At 39.5% G+C, this 27,119-nt stretch overlaps 1 protein-coding gene across 1 annotated transcript in view; it reads left to right on the top strand.

Moving 5' to 3' along the window:
* The window catches only part of MYLK (myosin light chain kinase), a gene marked incomplete at its 3' end in the record, with an annotated part of 183,550 nt that overhangs the window by 86,170 nt on the left and 70,261 nt on the right, over positions 1 to 27,119 (top strand). Inside the window, exons 5-11 of the mRNA XM_017820844.1 lie at positions 247 to 412; positions 2,942 to 3,107; positions 5,883 to 5,919; positions 7,822 to 8,396; positions 9,790 to 9,993; positions 11,075 to 11,209; positions 16,869 to 17,021. Of these exons, the coding sequence (XP_017676333.1) occupies positions 247 to 412; positions 2,942 to 3,107; positions 5,883 to 5,919; positions 7,822 to 8,396; positions 9,790 to 9,993; positions 11,075 to 11,209; positions 16,869 to 17,021 (1,436 nt within the window). The remainder of the gene's footprint in view (positions 1 to 246; positions 413 to 2,941; positions 3,108 to 5,882; positions 5,920 to 7,821; positions 8,397 to 9,789; positions 9,994 to 11,074; positions 11,210 to 16,868; positions 17,022 to 27,119) is intronic.

The following is a 27,119-nucleotide window of genomic DNA, read 5'->3' as shown; positions in this document are numbered from 1 at the left end:
ATGTGTATGATAGATTACAGTACCTAGCATAATATTATTTAGTTGCATGAGGAGTCAAGAGCAGTAATTACCAGCATTTCCATTTCTTCCATTGGCCAAAAAAATATGGAGTAACTACAGTCTTGGTTGCCACCAATTATATACCCTTGTTGGCAGACCACTGGCCTAAAATGCTACCTGATGTGTGCTCTAACCACAACAGCTTCCAGTTCTTCTGTAAAACCAGAATGTAAATTGCCTTTCCAGGGGAAGACTTGCTGTTCCATCTGTGGAGCAGAGGCCAAGCATCTGGGGAGAAAGTCCACCTAAATTTGCTACAAAACCCAATAGAGTTGTTGTGCGTGAAGGCCAAACAGGCAAATTCTCGTGTAAAATAACAGGACGACCTCAGCCTCAAGTAACTTGGTTTAAGGTATGATTTCCCCAAAAATTTATGTTTTCTTTCTCTTTTGAAATTTTGTGAGTTGAAAGAAGGACATGCACTTGACACTCAAAATATTCCTGTTGAGAATTTACATGTAAGGAGAGAGGTATTTTTCCTCATTTTTTATGCTGAATAAACTCACAAAAGATAATAGTGTTCTTTCTCAGTATAAAATTCTCCTTTATCTGTCTCATTGTTGAAAATATTTGTACCAAAAAAATCATCTGAAAGTACCAAAGAAGATCTAGATTTTCTCCTGGTGTCTTAAGATTTTTGGTGGATGAGGGGAGGAGGAGGGGAAGAAACCATTAAAAAAAAAAACACAAAAAAACCAGAAAATTGCTCATAGAACAGGGAAATGCTTCCAAGTCATCATCTGCTTTATTCTAGACTTATCCTTGTCTGTAATACAAGAATGCCAGGGCACATATCTGAAAACAAGCAGCCTCTTGCTGTGGAAGAACTCATTGACATCTCCTTGAGTTGGCAGCTCCACCTGGAGTCTGCTGCTCCTTCCAGCTGCCGTCAGTTGTGTGGGACCTGCTGGCTGCTCCACAACAGCCTGCTTCCAGTCCCACCAGACTCGTTCAGGTTTTCCAGCCATGAAGCTCCATGCAAAACAGGATTTGTTATTCAGTTCTCTTTATTCAGGGCTGTGTGGTAAGCAGGAAGCAGGGACTACCAGTCCAGCAGTTTGGATCTACACTTTGGTACTTCTTCATACATTTTTTGCTGGAGGTTATATTTTACATTTTGGTATTGATTGTCAGCTTCAATAATGTGTTAATGCTATAATCTGGCATTCATTCTCTGATTCAAAGGAGATGTATGTAAAGTTCTTGTTATTAGCAGCCCCGTATGTTCTGTTTATATTGATGTCCCTAAAAAACATATTTTAACACTTGCAGGTCTGCATATATTTTTCTGTAAAATACCAGAGTTGTGTTGTTTAGAGGTTCAGTAGTGATACCATTGCTGGCCTGCAGACACCCAGTTCACTCCTTTGAACTTACCCTCAATCCATTGCTTTTGGTTAAATTGGTTTTCTTCACACTTTCATAATATTATTTTAGTATCTATTTTAAACACCACAAAGTTTTTTCTGTAATCCATATGCCTTTAAAATGCAAATGTGTAGTTGCTCTTTATCAGAGCTTTATTGGAAGGTTGTTATTGTGAATCCTGTCCTTGCATCCCTGTTCATAAGGCATGGATTAACTGGTATTCATGCATGTGCTTTGGCTACCTGTGAACAACTTCAGGCCTACAACTGGTCCTGTCAGGACAGCGCTGCAGGGTCCTGCTGAGTGGTGGGTGTTTCAGCTCTGCCTCAGACACTCTTGGAAATGAAATTATATGACTGCTGGACCACATGGCTACTGCGGAGACAACATATGACCACCTTCCTTACAGCGTGGAAGCTTTATCAGCAGTTAAAATGACACTTTTCAGAACTGATGAATAAGCCTTTGTGTAAATATCTTAATCTGCTTATTGTTTTCTTTCCAATTTTCTTACTTGTTAACTTGCAAAGAACAGAAGCTTCTGTATCATCACTAACCCCCCTGATGTGAACTAGTTTTTAATTCCTTTAGGACCTACAGCACCCAGATAGCAGCAGGTTGATAGAATTCAAGAATGACAGTGTTTGTAAATAGTGTAATGTTCCCCAAATATTTACTGACCAAAGCCCTACAAATTGTAGATTTGTTTGCTTTTGTCTCCTAAACTTAGGATGGGAGAAGCTGTGGTGCCTGATAGCAAGGCACTTGTCCTTAATGGCTGCTGAAGCAGAACCATTTGTTTGCTCACAAATGAGTGAGCAAATTGAGTGGTCAATTATTTTGTAGAATGTAAAGGGAAAAATTATCATTCTGATCACCTGCTCTGTATAACAGAGAGCATAGAACTACATGCATTTATTCCTATCTCAAAGCCTTATCTTTGGATATAACTCTAGTATGGGGCTGCAAAGGAGCTGTGTTGCAGCAATGCATCTCTTAGTATACCTAGAACTTTCTGTCACCTCCACCTGGCCATGGATGAGGTCCTCTTATGCAGAATCTTTTTGCACTTTCTGAAGTAATACAGTTTAAAAGAGCTATTGAGGGATAGAGAACTACTCTCCAACTTGGAAGCTTTTACTTACAAGCATTTGATTTTTTTATTAAAAGATGTTTGATTTCCTGGAACAAGTGTGAAGACAAAACTGGTTTGAGCCCACAGACAGTAAAAAGAATTTTTTCTAGGAATATGGGTATAATAAATAATGAAAAGCCAAAACTAAACTGAGATGAGTGGATGACAAAAGAGAGGGAAAGAACAGTCTCCTGCAGACATGATTTACAGAATTTTGGACACAGTTTTTTGTTTATACCATATGACTATTATTCATAGAAGGGATCTGGCTAAAAAGTAGGAGAAAGGCATTTTGACCTGGTATTTTGCCAAACAAATTTTTGCTCCCCTTCTCTTAACAATAGCTATCTGTCTCATGGTGTCTTGTGACATTTGCAGGGTGACACTCAGTTGCAGCAAAATGAGCGTTTCAACATGTACGAGAAAACAGGCATCCAGTTCCTGGAAATCCAAAATGTTCAGCTTGCTGATTCGGGAATTTACACGTGCACAGTGGTAAACAGCGCTGGGAAGGCATCTGTGTCTGCAGAGCTCACCGTGCAAGGTACAGCAAAGAGTTTGCAGGAGAGACAAAAGTGAACCACAGACCTTCCTTTAGAATATTTCTGGTCGTGTTCTCAGTATATCCACAAGAAACATTCACTTTTTCCCACTGTCTTCCTCTTTCTCTCTTCCTTAAATGATACTGTGGTAGCCTGGAATGTGCTGCAGCTGTAAACATTGCGTTGGTTCAGTGGAAAAAAAGGCTATTGAAAGTGCTTTGTAACAACTTTCTTTAAAACCAAGTTTTCACTTTTACTGTGATTTGGACTTTTATATGTTTTGAATATAGATTTTCATTTCAGCAAATGGAAGCCTTTCACTTGTCATTGTAATCAGTAATTAATTTTGTACTTCTTGAATACTAGCACCAGATGCACATTTGTACCAACTCTCTTTTGGGAAAAAAAATTGTTCTATATTTGTAGAACTAGGGAAGTAAAGTAAAGAATCATAACCCTAAACCGTAAAGAACAGTTTAATGAGATTAAAATTTAGGCATCTCAGCTCCTGATCCCACCTATTTCACTGCTTGTAAAGGAAACAAGTGTCTTTGCATAAATAGTTTAGGACGTTCTATATATGCTTTGTCATATACAGTTCATTTTGCAGTTTGATACTTCTTAGGGCACCCTTTACAATAGCCTCAAAATACAGCCTTCAGCAAGCACACTAAAGAGAATTTCTTCAGTCTGTGGGTAAGCAGTCACTGGACGCAGTTAAATAATCCAATCAACAGCTGCTGGCTTCAGCTGCAGTCATAAGATCAGTGGGGTAATTTTTTTGTTGCAAGATTTTTAGGTTCACATCAATGCTGGCACTCTGTAAGGTATCAATAATATAAATAACAAGGGGATTAACATTTGGGATGCTCAGAACCACAATATATGCTCAGAACCTTTATATAACTTAAAGCTGTACTTTTTACCTGTAGGTTCCAATCTGATGAAGGCATTGTAGAAGAAGCTTCTACAGTTTGCCTATTCAAAGGAGGTTTTATAGAAAAGGCTGGGTTTTTTCAATAAGTCTTTTTCTAAACATGAAACTCTATCCTTAATTGCTCCCCCTGAAGTGGTGAGCTTTCTGTTCTGTAATGGGTACATCTGCCTTGAGAGATGATGCGGAGCTGGGGTCACAAAGTCAGTTGTGGTGTATGTTTGCTTCAGATGCTGACCACATCTCTGAATAATGTGGGCATTCTTTCTTGGATTAGTACAGGTCAGTAAAAAGGGCACTCTTTTGCAACGTCCTTGACTAATTGGATGATTCCACTTACCTAACCACAATATATAATACCTAATTCTTTCATTGTCAATTAAATCAGGTCGTCAGGGTTGCTGCAAGATGCTAACAGACAGTCAAGAAGCTCAGAATTACTACATTTCCTTTCAAATCCATGCAATCTCACATGGAGATATTTTTGCTGCAATAGCTACATTTTTCCCAAGTTCACAGAGAGGAAGGTAGAGGGGGAGGAGGAAAATGGTTTTTTAATTGACAGGGTTGCATGTTATTGTCTTGTTTGCAACCAGTAGTTATTCAGCTTCCTCTTCTACATTTATCCAATCTGTTTTCAGCTTTATTTTTTATATTTCTGTTGCTGTTTATTGAGAGGTTTATTGAAGTGAGGTCAGTGGGTTATTTCCCTTTCCCACTGCAACTTTTGTTTGTGTGTAAATAGATTCTTTTGGTCACTCTGAATGGTATGGCAAGTCCAAGCATTTAGATGTGGATTTTTGCTTGCAAAACACAGTGTAGATCAGGGTATCATCCACCGTATGATTGTGTCTTTTCCCTGAGGCAGAGACTCTGAAAGCATTTTTATGGAGTGCTTATTGATGACTTGAAAAGTTCATTATTTTGCAAATTAATTATTACATGTTTTTCTACTGTAGTTTGTAGACAACAGCGTAGGTGCAACTTTGATCTGACCAGGAGAAAACAAGTTTCATCCTGAAGTGTTGATTAGGGGGAAATGGAGAGATGTGGTTGGTATTTGACCTGGAATGGTATTTCTCTCCTTACAACTATTTATTAACTCATGCTGCCCCCAAGAGAAACAAATACTGTCAAGTTTTGGGAAAATGCCTGGAGGATTACATACTGAGAGACTGACTGTGGGCAAATATGTGCTCAGTTTTATCAGTGCAGCTGATGAGGCACCTTGGCAAATCAATATAGCTCAGCCATGCTCCCAGATTTCCTGGTGGTGTTGCAAAGTGAAAAAATGTGATGCATTAGCTTTTGTGTTATTCATGTTAAACATGATAATACTTGCTACACAGCAAATGAGTTGGTGAATGTTCACAGGTGGGCCCATGTTTTGGGAGGTTTTCCTACTGTTAGTTTGATTTTGTGTTTTAACCAGAGGACAGCTGCAATTTCACTGAAAGCATGCTCAGGGGTAGCACTGATTGATGGTTTGTCTTTCTCCACTTCTGCAATCTCTATGGAGTTGATGAGCTGCCTCCCAGTTGGAATCTCTTCCTTACTTCTCTCTTCCAAGACAGAGCTTTTGAGGCTCAGAAAACCTTCAGTTCTCAAGGGACTTGAGAACATGACCCAGAAATGTCTCAGTATGGACCAAGACCTCTTTGTGTTTCAGCTCAGCAGCTTGCTGTGGTCCATACCAATTTCAGTGTGGTGACAGTCAATCGTGATTTCATTGGATTAAAAATGAAGGTTCTTAAGTATATTCTTCACTTAAAATCTTTCAAATGTATGGAATTATGTACAGTATTATATGTATAAGTTACCTGTTTCTTCTTTTCTATTTGAGGTCCAGATAAGACTGACACATACGCTCAGCCACCATGGTATGTTTTTATGCAGTACTTTCTCAGAATATTTAATTGCAGTGCATTAATTTTGACATTTATTGGATGAGGTTTCCTCACAAAGTGATAAATATTTTTGGATCAGTCTGTATTTGGAAATTAGGAAATGTTTACTTGGAATGAGATTCCTTGTTACTGCCAAATTCAGCTGTCCTGGTAGACTCCTATGAAATGGTTGGTGGAACTGGTGGCAACATTATGAAGTACAGAGTTCTGGTCTGGTCCAGGAAAGCAAAATTCAGATGGTTTTATGCTCACTGCTTCCATCTAGTCAAATAGTTATATAATATGAAAAAACCCCCAAGCCTGTGAATAGAAATTAGATGCTGTATCAGAGGGTCAAATTTCCTTTTTGAAGTCAAAAACCTGAGTGAATCTTGTCAGTACTGAGCTGGCTGTTCTTTGTTGTCATAAACAAAATGTAGTATGGCCATGGTCTGTGCTGTTGTCCAAAAATACATATAAAAGTGTGAGTAAAGTAGCAAGAAAAAAATAGTATTTTAGGCTTTATCAAGATTTTTAAAGTTAAATTATTGTAATATTTTTTAAAATTATTTTGTAAAATTACTTTTCTTCATGAAAAGAAAATGCAGGAATTAAATGTTCTAAGGTGTCTGTGTAAGACACTTTCACGAAGGGCAGTTGCTTTACAGTCTTCAGGATGTTTAATCTGTCCTTACCTGCCCTGAATGAGATTTTAAAATAGCATGTTCATGTTGTCCTAACTCCATGGCTGCTGCAAAGTGGAACTGAAAATGCTGTGCTACCCTGTTTTTCAGATCTGTGTGATTTTTAGGAACATACTTGAAAGTAAGTGTAGCGTAAACGAAACTGTGCAGCTCTACAGCCAGAACTCCTCATGTATTGCATTCTCCAGAGTAGTTCTGCATCCTCCATGATTTATTCACACACACACAAAAAAAAGAGATATTTTGTAAAATGTAAAAATCTTACAGTTTGTAACTGCAAATCTCTAGTATATTTAACTCTGGCTGAAGAAAGTACCACAATAAATATCCCAAGTCTCCCTAAAAGAATAAGTCAATGGCACTAAGTATAGCAAGCCAGAGCTGTGCTAGAAATTGCTTCCCTTATTTCAAAGGGAAATGTTCCAATTCTGCCTTGGAATAATACTTTGGAAATGTGAGACACAGACACAGTGCTCTACAGGTAATAGCTTAGTGGTCAGGGCAATCAACTTCAATGAAGGAAGCTTAGATTAAAGACCCCAATTAGTCACCTAATGTTGTGTCCCCAAAGTACTGAGAAGATCCATTACAATTCTGAGAAACTCCACCTAATAAATCCATAGCTGACATTGCTATGTCCATCCAATTTTTTTTTTTAATTTGCCAAAACCCCCTCTCCCTTCTCTAGGCTTTGGTCAAGTTTCCTATCAGTCCTCTTTTAAAATCACTTAAATTATAAGACACCATAATTAGAAATAGTAAATTTGCTGCACAATTTACATTTTCATTTCCCTTGAGGGAACTATTTTATGTGATATTTGAGCTATAATTATACCTGACCTCAATTTATGAAAGCATGAAGTAGTGTTACATCATGGTCATTCAGGGTCTTGTGTAATTGCTCCCTATCTAAAGCAGTGTGTGAAAGTTTAGTGTCTGACTCACAAAACCTGTTAGAACTTGAGCAGTGGATCTGTATCCAGAAATTCCTCAGCTGACACAGTGTCTGAGCCCTGATTGCATTTTATGAAGCTTTTCACTCCACTTCTTTTATCCATGCTCATCTGTGTGAAAGAATGTAAAGGCTAATCATTTCACCTTCTTGCTAAGGGCTTGCACATTTATATCAGTGCTGATAATAATTAGTCTTTACGCAGTGTCATATATCTGTAAACTTCTCATTTTTCTTTAGCATGCCATCAAAACCAACCACACTTGCTGTTAAAACTGTTGAAAATTCAGAATACAAACAGTCAACTAGCAATGGGATTGCTAAAGAGCTGAAATGCAGCAGCACAGAACTCATGGTTGAAACCAAAGACAGGGTGTCAGCAAAGAAAGAGTCCTTTTACTTCACCAGAGAAGCTAAAGAAAGTAAGCAGGGACAGTACCAAGAAGCCAATGCAGTGTCTCCTCAAGAACATAAAGAAGGAAAAAAGGGACCTCCAGTCCTGCAGAAAACTTCAAGCACCATCACTCTTCAAGCTGTCAAACTGCAACCAGAACCAAAGGCAGAACCCCAGGCCACTTCCATGAGACAGGGGGAAGACAGGAAAAGGGCTGTGCAGCTCCTGATGTCAGCTCAACAAACTCCACCTCTGACAAGGCAAGCCAGTCCAAGGAGTAGAGAAGCAGAAAACAGATCTGGAGCCCAGAAGGCTATAACGGAGGAGAAGAGGGAGCCTCTGGGAATTCTCCCTCGGTTTGAGAGCCATCCACAGAGCCTGGAAGCATCAGAAGGCCAGGAGGTTAAATTCAAGAGCAAAGGTAAAGGGATGAAAGTTATCAGAGGCCCTGGGTTTAGTCAGGTTCCCCTTCTGTGTGTGGAAATGGGGAAGCAATTCCTCTTTCTCAGCAAGTTCTCCTCCTAAAGCCTGTTGGAAATAGATGCAGAATCCAATGCTATTTCCACAATACTTGTCTTAATGAAATTTTCAAACCATCCCATACTGCAGTGTCCATCTCCTCTCTCATCTGGGCTTTCCCCAGATATAACCATTGCTGCTCTTTCTAGGAGGTAGTTTTAGGCCCTCCTATATGAAGGTGCAAGAGACTAAATGGATGGTACACTTTCCAGAACTGTAATTAGTTAGATTGCCCTTGAGCCAAAAAAATTATCGGATAAGGAAATACAATCAGTCACTGCATTTCCCTTGTGGCATCTAATTTTACATCTCATATTTGGTCAACCTGACCTGAGTGCTTCCAAACAGCTGAAATCATAAAGTCAGAATTAAAAGGGAGATTTAGAGTTTGCTCCACAAAATTTGACCAGGTTTTAACCCTCTCAGAAGAGTAACAAGAGCTGCGTTTTGCTGAATACGGGGAGTAGATTTGGAACACTTATCTTTTTTTTTTTCAATTCCAATTTTAGTAGAAAATAATTTGGAAGCATTTTCCTGCTATTTTTTTCCTAAATTGTGTTTGCACTTAAAGTGTTCCCACAGATGAGAGAGAAATTGGATTTTATGTCTCTGGAGGCAAAAAAAAAAAAACCCTCACACACACAACCATGGTAATTTATTTCATTTTCTGATAGTTCTTGCCCCATGAGTACAGAAGATAATTTATATCAGAAGCTCAGAGAGTAAGGAGGGGCAAAAAAATTCCAAAGATCATACCACCTTTTGAATAGGTTATTTTTCAGGTACATTAGTACTAAAAACATGAATTGTTTTCTGTCAGAGCATCTCAAACATTTTGCAAGCTTTAACTAATCCATGATCCTGTTAGGCAGGAAATGTAGTCCCTATTGTAGAGAAAGATTACTCAGTTTTTATTGAAGCCAGTGAATGCCTTTTCATTTGGCACTGAACCCAAAGCACAAACTCATAATTATCTGCAAGGGCAAGGTGTCTGCAGGGAGTTACAGTGGAACATCCCTAATGGACTTTAATGAGTAATCCAAGAAACTCTCCTGTGAATCCTCTCTGCAAACAGTGATCAGGGTTGCTTTCACAGGCCCTCCTGCCTGTTGGTACAGCACCACCTAAAGCAGTGACATCAAACTGTCTTCTTTTACAATAGTTCTGTGTATTGTCCATTAAGGTTTCTGTAATTATGTATGTGCGAGTTGTACCTAATTTACAGTAAAGTAAATAATGGAATTACACTTAGGAGAATACCTGTTTCATAAAAATCCAAATGCCTGATTGTCTAGTTTCAGGGAAACCAAAACCAGACATGCAGTGGTTCAAAGAAGGTCGACCTATTAAAGCTGGAGAAGATATTCAAATATATGAAGAAGATGGGATTCATTGCCTATGGTTAAAGAAAGCCTGTTTGAGGGACAGTGGATCTTACAGCTGTACAGCTGTCAACGCCAAAGGCCAGACTTCCACCAGCTGGTTGTTAACTGTCAGGAGTGAGTAGCTCTCGTGAGCCCATCTGCACTTTGAAAATTGTGGCTGGGCTTTTTTAAACTGTCAGAGGGTGGTGACCACATGATTTTTATTTGACTTCTCAATGCAGGTTAATTCAGATTCCTACCCCTGAGAGTAATGTGGTGTGGGACAGCTGGCAAGACAGTTTTTGCATCAGTTTCCCTTCTGACTTACCATTTTTTGTTGTTTGTATAGCTAAAACCATCTTAATGACTGTTTTGTACCAAGGGAGGCCTATTCTTTACTTGGTTTTTCTATTGATGCTTGTATTTAATTCAAGTTGTCAAAGATTTTGTTGTTCTGCATTTAATTCTTTTGAAGTTGCTTAGCATTTCTATAGAACACTGAAAATTTGAAATGTTTTTAAAGCACAAAACAATCCGGTGCAGTAAAGCTAATAAGAAGAACAGGGAAGGAATGAGAATTGCATTTTGTAAAATTCAAGCACACGTCCCAGTGACAAATTATTTTCAGCTTGAAGGCACTGTTTTACTAGTCTTACTAGGCTGAAAAATTTGTTGGCCTCTAGCAATTCTTGTCCTCAATTCTAGTGTTTACACCTGGTTTTAGGTTTTGTCCTGTATCCATGATCATGTTTATGCAGCATTTTGCTGTACCTGAAGTTAAACTAGAATACCCAAGATATTCTCTTTCTGTCTCATGAGAGACCTATAAACTGCATCCTTAAGTCTCCCTGTTTCTCACTGCCAGCCAGGGGAGATTTGGGAGAGGGACTGGGAGAAGACAGACAAGAGGAGAGAAGAATTATCTTTCCTGTTCCTTGTGCTGAGCTCTCTGGTAATATGCTGCATACGCTGACAGTGATTGGCTGCAAATGGTGCATTCTGGCACAGTAAACCACCACCTAAGACAGAGCTTGAGGGCTGACAATGCCTGCCTTGTGGATAATAGAAAAACCCCTTTTTTTATACCAGTCCACTGCTCAAAATCATTAAAAACATATCACCATGGTTAGCCCAGCCATGTCACCTAAGCACACCTAGAAAAAGTCGCTAAGTGCTAAAGCTGATTAAAGGAACTGTTTTCATTTTGGTTTTGAAGGGCCTAAAGTTGAAGAGGTTGCTCCATGCTTTTCCAGTGTCTTGAAAGGCTGCACTGTGAGTGAAGGACAAGACTTCGTGCTGCAGTGCTGTGTGGGAGGGGTCCCTGTGCCTCACATCACGTGGCTTCTCAATGGTAAGGAATCCCCTGCTCTGCAACACCTGACACCTGTAGACTCTGAATACTGCACAAAGCGCTCTAAATCACCCCAATACAACCCCCTGGGGCACCTGAAGAAAATTTACTTACGCTCACATCACGTGCACCAAGAGTGGTTGGAGCAGGTTCTGCGTTGCCGCAGTTCCGCGCTGTGCCCAGCAGGGAGCGCTGGTGACCAGGACCAGGCCGTGCCCAGGTGGGTTTTACCTGGGCTGTGTCACACTGTCCCTCACCGGCTGTGACACATCTGTGCTGTGCTGGTGACCAGGCCGTGCCCAGGTGAGTTACCTGGGCTGTGTCAAACAGCCCCTCACCATGTGTGACAAATCTGTGGTGCTGCTGCCCTGTGCTGAATCCTGTGCTGCCCCCACGCTTTTGGCACGAGCTTCTCCTCTGAGCATAACAGGTTGGCATTGTGATCCTGCAGGGATAATAAGTTCTAAACAAAATAAATGCAGTATATCCCTCTTTACAGTAGGAAGGAAACCAATGCCTGATTCCAGCCTTCCATTAGCTGGGCAGGTTACAATTGGTATTAGCAGCTACGTTACCAAGATCTTGAAACCATGGCTCTTCTGGTTACTTCTCTGCTAGAAATATGTTCCTTGAGATTCTAATGTTTGCCTAAAGCTGACTAAAAAAATAAATTGAAAAGCAAAATATGTTTTACTTTTATCAGGCTGTATAATCTCCTACCCTGCCCTCATTACGCAACTGAACAGTCAAGTTTCCTTAACTTTCTCTTAATACCAGAGCTAGGCCCAAACATCAGCGTTTTGGTTAGATTTCAAATGATTTCAGAAATCCAGGCACTACATGCTTTGGCTAAGGGCTCTTTCCATTTAAAGCCATGTCTATTAAACACTAGACAAATTTATGCAGCTTAACCCTTGATTACCTCTTTTACTCCTGAAGTGCAATTGATTTTTTTGCACACTCTCTCAGGCTATCTATCTCTGTGTGTGTGTGTGTGATTATTAACAAAGAATAGCATTCTTTGCCATAAAGATGTTTCTTCCAGGATTATTTTAAAATTAGTTATTTGCACATGATCTCTGTTTTTCTTTAGTCATTCAGAGTAAGCGGGATAACTGAAAAAGGTGGCAGGGCAAATGAACCATGACCTTGAGATTGGTATGTTCCCACAGCATGGTCTGTTCACCTTCCTAATAACCCCATGTCTAGAATAGAAAGGCCAATGCTTTATTTACAACATAAAACATGTGAGTAAAGGTTCTGACACTCTCCCATTGGACAAAATTTGTTTCTCTGTCTGAAGGCTACTCTGAAGTTCCTCCTTTGCAGATGTGAGTAGAATCATTGCTGGGCTCTGCAAGAATTGTCTTGCAGCTCAGGGTCAGTCATTTCATCTTTATAAAAGAGTATCCTTGGTCATAAAGTGTTCCCTTAGTCATTGAATGATCTACTTATACTCAGTTATCTTCACACAGAGAGCATCTTCCTGTCTCAGGTGACTGACTTTGGGTTGATTTTCAAATGACTTACAGTTTATCAGGCACAGAAACAGCCTCCATTTATGTAACCATGTTCTGCTGTGCTAACTAGAAGACTGTTGTCTCCTGAAAAATACAGCTTAAAGATAAATAAGCAACATGTTTCTGTGATGCACTGTGCCCCCCTGCCTTTTTTCAGGATGTTTGTTCTACGCTGACCTTTCTTCTCACTGATCTCATATAAGTCTGCCCCTGTTCAGGTATGACCATGTTTATATTGCATCCAAGCCTCTGACTGCAGGTGGATCAATATAATGAGGAGGAAAATACAGGTGGATTTTTGTTGTAGTTTGGATTTCAAACCATCAGGGTTCTGTAAAAAGTCAGTGTATTAACTCTGCTCTTAAATCAAAAGGCAGTCATGAGTCTCAGTAACAGAAACTATCATAATCATGAAAATCAGGGACATCATATATTATTCTAAAGACACAAGCACACAACTTTCATTCCAGACTCCTAAAACATATCACTATAGTTTAATGCTTTTCTGTCTTGCAGCTGATTGTAAGAAATAACTGTTTATATACTATTTTGATACAAACTTGAATGGATTATAAACAGTTTTTTAATGTTGATAATTCCATGTACACTCCTAGGATCACTATTTTACTTAAGGATCAAATTGGCTATTTTGATATCCATTTGAATGCAAACATTTCCTTCCTGTCTGCCAGCTAGCTGTATACTACAAATTTCTCATATTTATATCCATGATCAAATAAAGGAGAAAGTTGTATGTCTGGTCCTGAAATATTACTCCAAGCAGACATAACAGTGGCTTTTTGGTGGAGTCTTTCATCAACTGACCATATGAAGAAAACAGTATATTCACAGTATATAATTTGAGGCAGGCAGACAAATTTTGTTTTTAAAAAAGATGTGTTAGCATCTGTGGTCCATATTTGGAATATAAAGCTTTTTATATTCACAACTGATTGGCTGCGACAGAGGAAAAAGCAGTCTGCTGAGAGCAACCACACTGCTGTTCAAAACACAGCACTTTTGCAGAACTCCATAGAAATAAAAATCTTCCGGGACAGGATGGTAAAGTTCACTAGAAAATATCAAATGCAAATTATCTCCCAAGCACGACAGCGATCACAGGCCAGAATTAATTTTTAAGCGGAATCGTGAGGAAAGGATGTATATCTTGGTGAAATGAATGTAAAGGCCAAGTTATCATATCAGAAGAAACACAGAGGGCTGCTTTGAGAAACAAATAGGAGGAAAAAAAAGAAGGGGAAGTAAGAAAGCAGAACAGTCTCCCTTCCAGGCTGACCATCCCTTGATACTGAACAGCCTTCATGGTGTCCAGTCTGCCTTCCTGCAATCTCCAAGGAATCCAAACCACTAGAGAACTAAAAGCCTTGCAATAACTTCTTGTACAAGTAGAAGTACTACTTTAGATACCAATAATTTTTACCAGCTGTGACTACATACGAGTACAAACATTTTCCAAGCATTACGCAGAGTGACCTCTCTTTAAGGTCAACCGAGACAAAAAGTATATGGTGTATGCTCTGCATTGTCTGTAATTACAGCTCAGAATCTGTGAGGATGAGTACTTTTTCCATATTCGTAGATTGCACAAATAAGTGTACCTGACTGAACTATGAATTTTATTAGAGCTCTTACTCTTCTCTGCAACTCTGCCATTAAAGCTTTTCTACAACTTTTTCAAGATGGTTCTTTTGCCCTATTGCTCTCACTCTACCTTTATTTTAAGTTTCTTTCTGAATTTTTGCTGATTTACTGGCAAATTCCCTGAAAGTAAACTTCTTATGTTTTAGTTCTGGCCTCACCAAAGCCTTATAAATAACGTTTACATGTGCTCTCTTGACAATACTTCAGTGTGTCACTCCAACTTACTTCATCTTCTTTAAGTACTTTACAGGTAACTTCTTTTTCAATTGCAGAAATAAGGAGTGTATTACTATTTTAAGTATCTTTCTATTCATATTGCTTTCTGAGTTGTTTTTTTTTTTGTCACAGACTTGAATTGAACCTCTTTCTTCTGAATTTAAGAACAGTATGACCATGACTTTAGCATAACAATTCTCTGAGTAGTGTTTGGTTTTAGGATAGTTTTGTGATTTGTCCAGAAAACTTGTAATAAATGGGCCAGGGGAAAATTTCCTTTCTTCAGGCATAACATGCCAGTGGAAAGGTATTTTTTGTTATTGTTCCTGCTGCCAAGCTGTCGTGGAGATTTGACTGTTCTGCCTCTAGAGAAGAGAACATTTCACTACTGGGAGTATTGTTTTTATTACATCAAAATATAAGTACTATGGATGTAACTTAGAATCTTGCTGCAGGTTATTCTTAAGGGCTTATACACTTGTGTTTCTTTTCTGGGGCCTAATGAAAAGGCTGATCTGTAAGTGAATTCACTATTTTGTGAATACTGCTGAAAAATAGCCACAGTGTTGTTGGGAGCTGGAGTGAAAAAGAGCCCTGACAAGATCTGAGGACATCGTGAAGGAGTCTACATTTTATTTTTCCACACAGAACACTTACCCTATTCATTTGCTTACTTACAACAGAAATAAAAAGGCATTTTTCTGGTTTTGATGACGCAGCTTTTATCTCAAATGCATTTCTGACGTGGCATCATTGCATCATTTGGCCCCACTAATAGTTTGAATGTCAGAATCCCAGACAGGACAGATATTCCATAGTTGGACCAGGAAGGCAGTCCAGTGCCCAGTGTCCTCTTACTGAAAACTTTGTGTGTTTGGACTTTAGCTCTACATCTGCATATTTGAGCACAGTGCTATTTCCACATGCAAAAACTATGTGGTTCAACATAATAGTTACAACAGTCTGTGCGTAAACTGAGTGAAAAGGAGTTCAAGGGAACCAGTAATAGGAATATGTGACCTGTGACAAAGGTGGAGAGTGTTTATTCTAAAATTGGAGTTTTCTGGGTAGTTGATTGAATATTCATGCCAATTATTAATGCAATAGAAAATTTGTTAACTTAACAAACAGATGGCTTATAAATAAAGGAACAAAAAACCCCAACTTTTTATGCAGATAGATAGTGCACAGACAGTGCCTGCCTTCTGAGTTTGCCAGTGTTGAAAATCAGAGATGAGAGAAAAATCTGTCGCATCACTTAATTTATCCTCATAATACAAAACTGCTTCTTACAAACCCCAGAGCTTTGTCCTATTTTGAAATTATTTTGGCAATGAAATCAATATTGATCTTTCCTTTTGACCATCAACTCCCAAATGACAGATGTCTTTGATTCAGTCCTGCACAATTCCTCTGTTTCATCCTCTTCTCTTAGATGACTTTAATTTCTTTTTCCAGCATGATGTTTATGCACAGGTATCAGGCCCTCTTAAGCATTGCATACACTGGGAAGGCAACCAAAGATGAGTCAGTAGTGGAAACTATTTAATATTGGGGAAACAGATTGCAGAAGCATTTCAGAAAGCAAGACTAAGATTGATGACAGTTCCTGAGACAATAGCAAGGCAACTTTAAACCACCTACACTAATATTTAAACACATTCCAAAGCAATTTAAGGAACCAGTTTCTTAAAATGAACTTCTTTAATAGTCACATCACCACAGATCAGACCACACCTGTCTGTTACTGGACTAACACTGTAGTGCAGATTGACTTCTGTAAACCTTGCTGTCTCTCTTGGAATGTCTTCCACTACAGAGGACCTTGTGGAGGACTTCAAGTGGTCCTCCATGCCCAACAGATCTTGCACAACTAGTTTTATCTGCATTTTACCTAGTTCCAGGCAAATTACATGATGGAAATAATGTCTGAAGCAAAAACACAAGACAGTTCCTGTCTTATCCAGCTGAAAGAGAATCTGTCCAAAATGCAAAGTTAAACCTTTCCCCTCTTGCTGCTACTCAAGGTAGCACTCAGTGAATCTAATGGTGAGCTTTGTCTGACAACCCCAAAGCACTTTGTGCTTGGGATGCTGCTGGTTGTAGTCACTAGAGTGCAGTGGCTGTGCACCAGAGAGACGGATTTGGCTCTGTACTTTAATGTACTGGCTGGTGTTAGGCATCCAGATTTCACTGAAAACTAGATGTGCTTTTGAAACTTGTGGCTGTGTTAAGTCAATTCTCTTCCTTTCTGTCTGCAGATCAGCCAATTCAATATGCCCATTCCACTTTTGAAGATGGAGTTGCAAAATTGACTGTCCAAGATGCCCTACCAGAGGATGATGGCATTTATACCTGTCTGGCTGAAAACAACAAAGGACAGGCATCTTGCAGTGCTCAGGTCACAGTCAAAGGTGAATATCTCAACCTATTGTAATTACTAAAATCATATAAACTAATATTTTTTAACAAAATTAATCTTGGACCCTTAAAAGAGGTGGTTGTAAGTGGATTCCATATTTTTTCTAAGCTTCTGTCAGCTGGGTACTTTTTCTGCCCCTTGGAGGTATGTGCAACTTAAGTGCTTAAGGACTGTGTAGTGTAAAATAATATGCATGTTTCAGAAAAAGGAATTAATGCTCTGACCTTACCAAGGGCTTAGTGCACAGAGAGCAGTGAGGCTGTTCTGGGAGAGGTGTACCAGTGCTGAATTGACATAGCTGATTTGTCTGCAAAAGCCATAATTCTGCACTAGGATCTGAACAAACACAGTCTAAAAGATCAGAGTTCACAATGAAGAAAAGAGATGACAGAATTCCATTGATAAATTCAACAGTGAGGTAGTATTCATCTGTATTATGGTCTTTATTCTTTCAGTCTCCCCTGGCATCAGTTTATACAGGTGTTTTGTTTTATGGCCTGGAGATGATCATCTCCCTCTCTCTTCAATCCCCCTCCCTCAGACTCCTCCTCCCTCTGCAATCAAGTCTGTGTTTGGTATTTGTCACCTGTAAATGATATTTTTCCAGATTTATATAGTTGGTCACTGCTTGTCCTACAGGCTGTGAGGGGCAGCTGCCAAGGGAACTATTCCTTTTGTCTATGACTAAATAATACCTGCCCTAAATTTGTACATGCAGTTTGATGGGAAATGTACCCTGATCCCTGGGATCTCAAGATTTGTCTTTGTTTTGCAGTGTTCTGGGGTGTTTGTCTATAGCACTTCAGTGCTATGCCTGCCCCTACTCTGTCTGTATGAATTCACATAAAAGCCTAAAATGAAAACAAATTCTGGTAAACCTGTGAGTTAATTTCTTGATTACTAGACTGGAAATGTAGTTGTTCCCTCTCTGCCCTCCCACCCCTGAAAAAAGTACAAAGTAGGAAAACGCTGATTTAAAATAAGCCTGAAACTAATCTGTTCTCAAAGCTATCACTTATAATTTCTCTGAAGCATTTCATCTGCATTAGCTAAGGGCTGGTCAAGAGCCCCCCACCTCAAGGGAGCTGTCTTTGACATGGGACCTGCTGATCCTTCACTGGGACTCAGAAACCCAAAAGACAGCCCCTCGCTTACTCTTGCTAACCATTGCTGAGTTATTTTAGGGTTGACATACAATGCTAACGTGGGAGCAGCAGTGACCTAGACTTTCCCTGGGCTTGTGTACTCTGCTGGGCTATTTCAGGCCACGTAGTCACTGTTGCACTGTGTGGGACTCCTCCTGTTCTTTAGCTAGTCTGGGGCTAGAAAGCTGCATTGCCACCATTATGGGGAGTTAGTTCCTCTCTTCTGCGTCCCATTCTGTTTTCTGGGAGTCATGGAATAGCAGGGTGAGAGGAACAAGAGCAGAATTAAGAACATGCATGATAGGCTGTAAAACCCCGTGTTCAACATTTTTACAGTTTTAGCTGTCCCCTCTGCTTCGTCCCTAAAATTCATTATGTCCCTGTTGCCATGAGGATTACAGTAACTTTCCCCAAGACTCAGATCAATGTGGATTTGTCTGCCAAAAATAGTACAAAATATAAAATCACGGTCTCCAAATCTCTTATCTGTTCATGTATTTTTTTTCCATCAGAACCTCTAGCAAAAGCTTATTGGCATTAGAGTTCTCTGAGTCTCTGAGTGCTGCCACTAAGGCTTCTCTAAATGCTCAGCTGTTGCAAGCAGATTACAGCAAAAAATCGTTGTACATGCAGAAAGGGAGAAAACCTCAAAAATCGTCTCCTGACCGGACATTGATTTTTGGAATAAAGTCTGTAAAACTGTTTCTGAATTGTAACCCATCTTTCTCCAGTTCATTTTTGTCTCCAAGATGATTTAAGGATTTCATGCAGTGCTCAGTTTGTTAATTCATTGTTAGAGAAATATTTCCCTTTTGTATGTGGCAAGTAATTTTTATTTAATATGAGAAGGAATGGATATTCTTGGCTTATCCAACTAGTGTCAGAATCCAACTTTTCCTTAACTTGCTACTGTGGTCCTTGGACACATCTCTGAGTCCCTCTGGTTCTACATTTCACTTCATATTGCCATTTTTGGCTTTGCTATTGTACTGTAAGGATCTCATGAAGGAATATTGTGCTGCGATCACTGGGGAAACTTTACCTGGAGTGAATAGTCTGCCTTAACAATAAAACTCAATTTTATTTTTCTAAATTAAATTCAGCTCACAGATAACTCAGAAAACTCAGCAGTAAGGATAGTCAGTGGCAAACTGTTCAATCCCTGTCTGAATTATATTATGGGATGGTGCTTAAACCTGCTGGTAGGTTACAGGTGTTATCTAGCCACATATTATGATTTCTGATCAACTTCTGCGTGTTCTTTGCCCTTTGGAATGTCTGTTGTTTTGTTTTTGTCAAAGGAAATTTTCTTTTGTGGGGTTAATGTAGAAAACATTTTAAAGGTCCTTTGCCCCATAAAGGGCTACTGCTCCAAGTCCTGTCAAATACAAAGGTGGGATTTTTTCCAGTACTTTGCAGTGGGCCCTGGATAATTAGCTAGGCTTATTGTGGCATAGCATTCCTTCTAAGTCATCAGTCTCAGATTCATTTATGGTTGTCTTTTGCTTCCTTATTATTAAGAAGGATAAATTCTGTCCAGCACTGACAGCCTCAGTATTATTCCTTGGGTTTGTATGAAAAACACTGAAGGTACTTAGCTATTTGTAGGAGGCTTTTGGCACTGTGTTGAAAAGTCCCACACTTCATATGGATGGGGCATAAGAAATGCCGTGGTCTTAAAAAATTCAAACTAATCAGTCTTATGCTTATTTAAAGTGAGAAATTAGCATCAGATCACTTAAGTAAGATGACACTTCCTTAAGTAAGTGATCTAAAGGCCGAGTAAATTGGGGTAGATCCATTAGGTAGTCTGTGGAGAAACTAAGTTAATCAAGGTGAAGCTAATTTTGGTCTTGTAAAAGACTAAGTAGACTAAATTGAATCCTGACATCCGTCTTCCCTGTGTCAGTGGTTTCTTGCAGCTGAAATACAGGGAGACATGAACTACAGAGATGGAGCAGTACTTCTTTGAAAACCTGCCTAACAAATGTCTTCAATGTGAGAATTTTTTCTAACTGAACCGTGAGTCGGGTGCACTGGGTAATGCCAAATTAATTGGTCTAATGCAGGAAAACCTGACAGGTGATAAACATGGTCCACGTTACTCAAATGTTCAATTATAGACATTCCTGGTGCCATTTGCTACTCTGAGAATGTTAGATTTTTTTTTTTTCCTTTACACCTTTGCATTGTTTTTTATACAAAGGAAAATCAATATTTGGGAGACTTTGGGGCTGATGCACAAATTTTCTTTAAAGTTTTTAAAAAACGTGCATGACTGAGTTGTTTCTGTTATTTTATGTGCAAGCTATTGTATTTGAATTGGTGTTCACATCTCATATTACAATTTTCATGTTGTTCTATGTTATGAAAATAAGTATACAAGCCATTTTTTAAATTCACCAGGCATCCCATTTAAAAACAATCAAACCAACCACTTCCTTAAAAAGGGATGTGCAGGGTACATTCAGGTCACCTGAAATATATGGTGATTATATGCTGATGGAGATTGCAGATACTGAAGTTGAATATTAATATTAATCAGCTTTTTATCAGGGTGGTTGAACGTTTTAATGAGTTTTTTATGAATAGGAAACTGAGGTGAGGAGAATTGAATTGACTTTGGATGTACCTGTGTAGTGAGTTGGTGTTCACGCTTTGCTGAGCCTGAGACAATCAGAGTATAAAGGCAAGACAGCTCCTGGTAATAACTGGTCTAGTTGGAAGGTAAGGCCACTCGCAGACATACTGACTGTTCTTCAGGTCTGCCTCATGCCTGAGATAAGCCTTCTGACATGTGGCTCTCTCTGTCAGTTAATTAATCACTGACAAGGAATTACAGGTCAGATCCATCTGTAGAAAAAATGTGTCAAAGGGATATTTAACCACCTGACATTCACACCAATACCTTGGTGCACTACACAAGATTACAGACTGGAAGAAGAGTGAGAGTTGGGGTAGGACATACAGTGGGCTCTGTTGTGCCAAACCAAATCAATACTGCATGTAGGAAGCTTCTCTTCTTTTGCAAACAGTCCATGCAGGGGAGGCAGTTAATTGCCTTCCCCAGCTTTCTCTAGGTATGGTATCAAAGTGGAATCCTTGCTACATGAGGGCTGACTCCTAGGAGAATATCCTGTCTTGCAGTTCTGCTGTGGATGACAAACAAAATATCTGATCCACTGCACTCTCCTTGAGGTTTATCCAGCATCCTCCCACCAGGCAGCAGCATCACTGATTGTTTTCAAGACAGAGGACATGAAGTGTGGGTAGTGATGGCAGCAGGGCAGGCTGGTAGCCAGGGTATTTCTGTGGGCTCTAATGCTCTGCAGCCACCCATTTTCCTGATGCTTGTCTTCTGCACACTGTTTTGTTGTTTTTTTTTAAATAGAGGCCTAATACTGCTGCTCTTGGTGAGCAAATGCTATTCAGCAGATACTGCTGTTCCTGCTTATTGGCTCTTGACCTCATTTCTCCTTCCCTGCCAGCAGTGCACTCTCCTGACTTCACATCTGTTCCCCTTTCTCCCCCACCACTTTCTGTTCATGCTTTTTTTTTTTTTCAGTGCAGCTTCCCCAGCATGTGTCTATGTTGGGAAGCCTGTAGCCCTTACAATCGGATTACTGTAGTCATTCATTGATCACTGGACCAGCAGATTAGTCACCTGAAAGCCTGTCAGAGTCCTTGCTGGTAACCAGTTTATCAGAGCAGTGAAGGGAGATGCTTTCCGGAAAAGCAGTTTGTTTTGTTCCTGTCACTCTTCCATCTGGTGTGAATGGGACCATAAAATATAACCAGGTGGAAGAAAAGCTTTCAGGTAGGAGTCTTTTCCTCTACTCGTGAGAGATTGTGTCTTTAGGTCATAGGTTGTTTTTCTTTCTGTCTCAGAATGACCTTTCTTAGACATTAAGCTTTTAAAGGAGGTTGTCACTGAAATAAGCAGCCTCTCTTTGAAGACTTAATTGAGAGGCTACAGCTCTGTTTCTCTGAGATACATATTTCTGCCTAAGGTAAGCAAAGTATGATGTCTTACTTGCCTACAGTGATATTTGTGACAGCTTTTCACAGTCATTGCTTATTTGAAAGCATTTTGCTGTATTTCAAGCATAACATAAATATAAAGGACTGTAGGTGACTTGACAAAATACACAAGTCTAGCCTTATTAAATGTCCAAAAGGCATTCCAGACCAGTAGACTCGTGGAACCACCTGGCTATGTAATAATTGGTTTCAGAGCACTAACTGAAGGGGAGAGGGGTTTTGTTACGATATTGAAAAGTCAGGAGTAAGCTGTCATGAGCATCAAAGAAACTGTTCCAGTGCTTTCAAGAGTGTCCCAAGGTTCTCAGTAAATCACTCGGTATGGATCACCAACAGCTGTAACCCTTGTAAGACTAAGCTTGGGTGGTTTTTTTTTAATTGCCTTCTTGCAGCACCTCAGGACCAAACGTGAAACACAATGCCAGCTAGAGACCAAAACTGAAGGACAAAAGCAAAACATGTGTGGAAGCTTTTAATGATAGAGGATGTGCCATCAACATAAACAATGCACTCTAAAGACAGTTTCTTAATATAAATCACTTCCAGTAAAAGGGAAACCAAATTTGGATGAAAATGAGGGATGAGTGCTTGCAGAATGAGGAAAATTCAAATGTCAGAAATTGCATTAACATTTCTTATAAATGAAAAACAAAGATGAGATGTTGACAGAAAGAAAATAATTTAATTTAAAAAGAAAGAAAAGAAAAAACCCTCACCCTTGCATCAGTTGTGGTGTGATCAAATACCGCGAACATTAAGCTGTTATGTACCAGAATGGCAGAAAACAGATGGTTATTACAACAGACTTGGGAATGGCCCTGCATTGGCCAAGGGGCAAACTGTCCCAGCTTAGATTGCCACGTTCTGTAGTGCTCTAAATTTCAGCTGAAAAGTGGAAGTCATCAAAATACATGTAAAACCTGTTAACTGAATATATGCCTGAGAAATTTTGAAAGCGTGGGCATGGTGTTACCCCAAAGAATGTTTTCAAGATCAGCTGATGTGGATTAGCTAATGGGAACTCAAAGAGTCAGCCTTCAAACTATCTCGTAGGATAAGCTCAATTTTAAAAACGCTCCAGAAGTTGCCTAAGGGAAGTGTCCATCATTCCTTTGCAGTAAAGGAATGGAACAGAGGGTAGGAACCTTGTATAGCTGTATACTACTGGAAGTGCTTCTCTGCAGCTTCATTTTAATGAAGGCTTGACTTTCAGTCCACATACACAGACCTTTTTTTTTTTTCTTTTTTTCGGGGTAATGTCTGGGTTCAAGACATTTTTAACATAAATTAATCAAGAAGAGACAACTGACCACAAACAATGCTGTAGTCAAACTACCTTATCTTTTTTGAACTTAAATGTCAAACAAGTCTTGCTTTAGAATTCCATTCTGAAACCAACTTTTACCCAGAAATACGACACTGCTGTACTTTTTCTTTTTTTTCCTCCTTCATATTAGTCTAATTTCAAAAGTTTCCTTGCTCTCAAGCTGTCTTATTTGTCTTATTTGAGGGATTCCTTAACATCATTCTTAGTACAGTATCCTTTTGATTACTCCCCCAAGAGAGGAGCAGAACTATTTTAATGTTACCACAGGGTAACTAATTCTGTTGCCAGTGTGGATTTGCCAGAGGCTGAAGGGGCTGTAACTCATTAGATCAGTGGCATCCTCAGGGACACTTGTGCTTTATGTGTTTTTGACTGTTCCTGTTGTGTTTCCATTGCATTTCAGTTCATTCACAGCCCAGGTTTTTTTGTAATGGAAGCAGTACCTCTATACATCATGATGGGCTGCAATTCAATTAAAATCTACCTGGACAGCCGCACAAAAAATTGAGACTGTGCACGTGAAGGTGAAATTCTGCCTCAGCAGAATGCACATTTTCACTGCAGAGATAATCTGGCTTGATCTAGCATATGGGAAGCACCTTTTCTGCAGTTCTCTGAGTCAGACTGGTATCTAATGCTGGGGAATTTGTAAGCAGTGGGCCAGCTGAGCTGCCTTATAAATGTATTTGGTAGGTGTACATGCTCTCAGGCCTTCCATGGAGTTGCTGTCTGTGACAGTGACAAAGGAGCAATTACTTGATATAAATAACTTGCAAACAGGGTTAGTCATTAATAAGGCAGACAGTTATGAAGGCAAAAGCAAACACCACTTTGGCTGCAGAAACTTCCAGTGAGGCTGTCAGGGAGGAATTCGGTCTGTTGACTGCAAAATGATCTGCTGTGAACCCAGCCGTCTACTTTGTATCTCTGACCCCTCACTCCAAATTGAGATATCTCCTGAGGAGGGAAAGCAGAGAGTGGGTTGCTAAGCTCTTCCCCCTGGGATCCAGTGATAGAATGCGTGGGAATGGTTTGAAGCTGTGCCAGAGGAGGTTCTGACTGGACATTATGAAGCATTTCTCTACCAAGAGGGTGGTCAAACATTGAAACAGACTTCTCAGAGAGGTGGTTGATGCCCCGAGCCTGTCAGTGTTTAAGGGGCGTTTGGACAATGCCCTTAACAACAGGCTTTAACTTTTGATCAGCTCTGAATTGGTCAGGTAGTTGAACCAGATGATCCCTGTAGGTCCCATCCAGCTGAAATGGTCTATTCCATTCTATTTTGGCTGTTCTCTCAAATCATGATTCTTCCTTGGTGCAGTCAGCCTCTTGACAGTGGGATTTCTGGGGTGACATCTCAGTTGCAGAACAAACTGACTAGACAAGACAGGTTAAAATGCTGATAACCTGGTGATACAGAGGAAAGACATGGGAAAGAAGGAGCATACATGGGCTGCAGTGTAGGGCTGGAAGACTGGCCTGGAGTAAAATAAAGAGATTGCCAGATGAGATAAAGTGGAACTTGGTCTCCTCTGTATATCCCTAACCACCCTGAACTAGCATAGGCTTAGGGCATTGACAGTCTTAGATTAACAGTTTTTCTGTGTAATGCAAGGCACAACATATAGCTCTTCAGTAAAAGCATCTCCCACGGATATTTAAATCTTACCTTCCATTTACAAAAGACAGATTAGAACTGCAGAAATAAATGATGGCAGGTAGATGTGTGAAGAACACTGCTAGGTCATTAAACATCTAGTTCTCATGAATTCAGTTTGCAAAATGGCATACTAACCTGAGATCTTTAATAAAGCAGAAATGTTCCTACATGTCTCAAGAATATAAAAGCCTCATTTTTTTTTATGCCATTATAAATCAAGTTTGGGCTTCCTGGGAAACTTGCAGAAAATGTTTTGACCATATCACTTCAGGCCTGAGGAAAAACACTTTACAGGAAGACAGATGAGTATCCTCGTATCTATTTTCTGCCTTACAAAATCTTGATTTTTGAGTTGATATCATTGTTAACATGAGCTCTGGCAGCAGCTGGATTTGTTTACATTGAAAACATTTGAGGATGTGAAACTCTTTTCAAGACAAAGATGTGTGTGAACCTGGGTCTTGCTTTGAGAGGTTTTAGTAGAATCTGCTGCTGCTCTCTCTGAGCCCACTCACGCAGAGCTTTTTGAGTTAAGCATTCTCCTCAGCTCAGTTGACTTATTACCCTGTGAGCCAAAATGATATTTAAACACCATAAATGGTAAATGTTGCTGAGGCAGTCCTTCCGCACGGCTCAAACCAGGCATTAGTTGGCAGCTCACCACATGATGCTGGCAAACAGATTCCTTGAGTATAATTAAACCTCTTGTAAGACTAAACACTGCAAGTTGTTTGCGGTGTTCTGAACACAAGGCAGCAAACTCTATTCTTTGCGTGTCCTCGACTTGTGACCATTTGTAACCCTGGTCCTGCGCCGCTGAGTTACTGCACATGTAGGCACAGTAGGAGTTGTATATATATGTGTATATATATGTGTATATATATGTGTATATATATGTGTGTATATGCAGCGCTGTAGCTGACCCAGCTTGAGCCACGGGCTGGAATAGCCACTCTCCAGATGTTCCTTCCAAACTCAGTTACTGTGTGATTCTGTGCAGGGCTGAGCATGCTGAAGTCCTGATATTTCAACAGGAGATGTCAGCATTCTGCAGCTCACATGAAAACATCTTTAGTACATCTGGGTAGGCAAATGAACAAGAAAATTTATTAGAATATATGATGTCCCTAAAATGTTGACTGTTTTGACTCCAGGCCGTGTCCAGTCTTTGGAGACCTTCCTAAAGTTTGCATCCTGAGCTGGATTTTCTCCTCACGTCAGTGTCAACAGCAGATCTGGGGATGGTCATGCCACAGCGCAGATATTGATTCTTTTTTTACCTTCTTTCCAAGCGTATAGATTTATCTATATCTTTTACCCTAGAAAGTAAAAAGTTGGTTGAATAGTTGCAGTTGAACTGGTACAGGTGTATTGTACAACTGACTTGTATTAGGTTAACTGTTTGGTGCAGCATGAATTTTCCGTTTTTACTTTTAGATATACACTTTCAACACAATAACTCGCCCTTGGTTATCAATATAAAGATGTTTACAGTTCCACTCAGTCCCCAAGTTCTGATTCAGACCTTTAATTTGAATTTAATTTGAATCTTTGAATATAAAAAATTCAAGTGTATTTTGGCTTAGGCCCACAGCTAACATTAAGACTCCTCTAATAATTTCCAATCTGGAGGTATCCAGAGGTCAAATTTATGTAAGGACTCTTTAACACCTGGATTGAGAAAACTCAAATAATAGGAGAGCATTTTTTATCACTGTAAATTTCTATTAATACAGGTTAACAAATAATCTGAAATTTGATATGGTCACTGTAGATAGATTGCCTTACTATTGATTGCACAAATAATGGAAAACAGAATAAGAGATTAATAGAAATAGTTGTTTATCAGAGGTAATATATATTTTCCCATTGCCATCCAAAAATGCTGAGAATTTGGGGGTTTTTGTAAGAAACTGG

The sequence above is a fragment of the Lepidothrix coronata genome, unplaced genomic scaffold (assembly GCF_001604755.1).
Source record: "Lepidothrix coronata isolate B3197 unplaced genomic scaffold, Lepidothrix_coronata-1.0 Scaffold86, whole genome shotgun sequence".
NCBI classification, from domain to species: domain Eukaryota; kingdom Metazoa; phylum Chordata; class Aves; order Passeriformes; family Pipridae; genus Lepidothrix; species Lepidothrix coronata.
This window is presented reverse-complemented; position numbering and strand designations above follow the sequence as displayed.